Source organism: Helianthus annuus, chromosome 9, assembly GCF_002127325.2.
Source record: "Helianthus annuus cultivar XRQ/B chromosome 9, HanXRQr2.0-SUNRISE, whole genome shotgun sequence".
NCBI lineage: Eukaryota > Viridiplantae > Streptophyta > Magnoliopsida > Asterales > Asteraceae > Helianthus > Helianthus annuus.
Genome location: NC_035441.2, coordinates 17188985 through 17190123, shown reverse-complemented (window position 1 = coordinate 17190123; position 1139 = coordinate 17188985). Strand labels below are relative to the sequence as shown.

At 35.6% G+C, this 1139-nt stretch overlaps 1 protein-coding gene across 1 annotated transcript; it reads left to right on the top strand.

The window, feature by feature from the left end:
- The first annotated feature begins 375 nt into the window (after positions 1-375).
- LOC110874140 lies at positions 376-922 on the top strand. Its single transcript, XM_022123012.2, has 2 exons — positions 376-757; positions 839-922. The coding sequence occupies exons 1-2, from the start codon at positions 380-382 to the stop codon at positions 914-916; spliced, it is 456 nt and encodes a 151-aa protein (XP_021978704.1). The 5' UTR covers positions 376-379; the 3' UTR covers positions 917-922.
- Positions 923-1139: the final 217 nt, after the last annotated feature.

The following is a 1139-nucleotide window of genomic DNA, read 5'->3' as shown; positions in this document are numbered from 1 at the left end:
AATCGGGACGTTGATGAATGGTGCTTCTTCTATTAGTTGTATGGACAATATTTTTAAAAGCATTTCAAGTATGAGTGTCGGAAGATACCTCAAGTCCCAAGATATCAAAGATATGCTGCTTAAACCTCATTTTGGGCAGCAGTATTCTTCAAGACACCAGCTGTTTCCTTTAAAAGGCATCTCGACTACACAAAAAGTGATCAACTCTGCTTATCAACTCAAAGATCCAAGGTCAAATGAACAATTACTACGACCATCTGGTATCTTTTTTGTGACCGATGATCTAATCGTATCCCCATCATCATCACAATTGGCCATGAATACTCTTGCAAAGTATAAAGTTACATTGAATGAGATCGAAAAGTATATCGGGACGTTGATGAATGGTGCTTCTTCTATTAGTTGTATGGACAATATTTTTAAAAGCATTTCAAGTATGAGTGTCGGAAGACACCTCAAGTCCCAAGAGATCAAAGATATGCTGCTTAAACCTCATTTTGAGCAGCAGTATTCTTCAAGACACCAGCTGTTTCCTTTAAAAGGCATCTCGACTACACAAAAAGTGATCAACTCTTCTTATCAACTCAAAGATCCAAGGTCAAATGAACAATTACTACGACCATCTGGTATCTTTTTTGTGACCGATGATCTAATCGTATCCCCATCATCATCACAATTGGCCATGAATACTCTTGCAAAGTATAAAGTTACATTGAATGAGATTGAAAAGTATGAAATAAGCATTGGCTTGGAAGAGGTATCACATTCTAAAACCAATGGTTTTCTGTAAGTCGACTTCTTTGTGTTTTACATTTTTAACAACATATTGTAATTGCAGGGTTTAAGATTGCTGAAAACAACGCTACGATCTAGGTCGACTTTAACAAGCATTCTTGAACATCAACTGAAGAAGTGAACTTTGGGAATTTTATAATGTGTTTCTGATTTTCCTAGTAATGTTATGGTACTTATATATAAAGTGTAGCCGTTGCATATATGTTACATATATGTGAGGCATTTTATAATTATATTGTTATGAATTAAGCGTAAAGTTTATATGCGAGTGTTTGCTCTCAACACGGTTGTTTCAATTTTTGTTTTGGTTTTTTGTTAGCCCACGTAGTGCCATGGTTGTCACC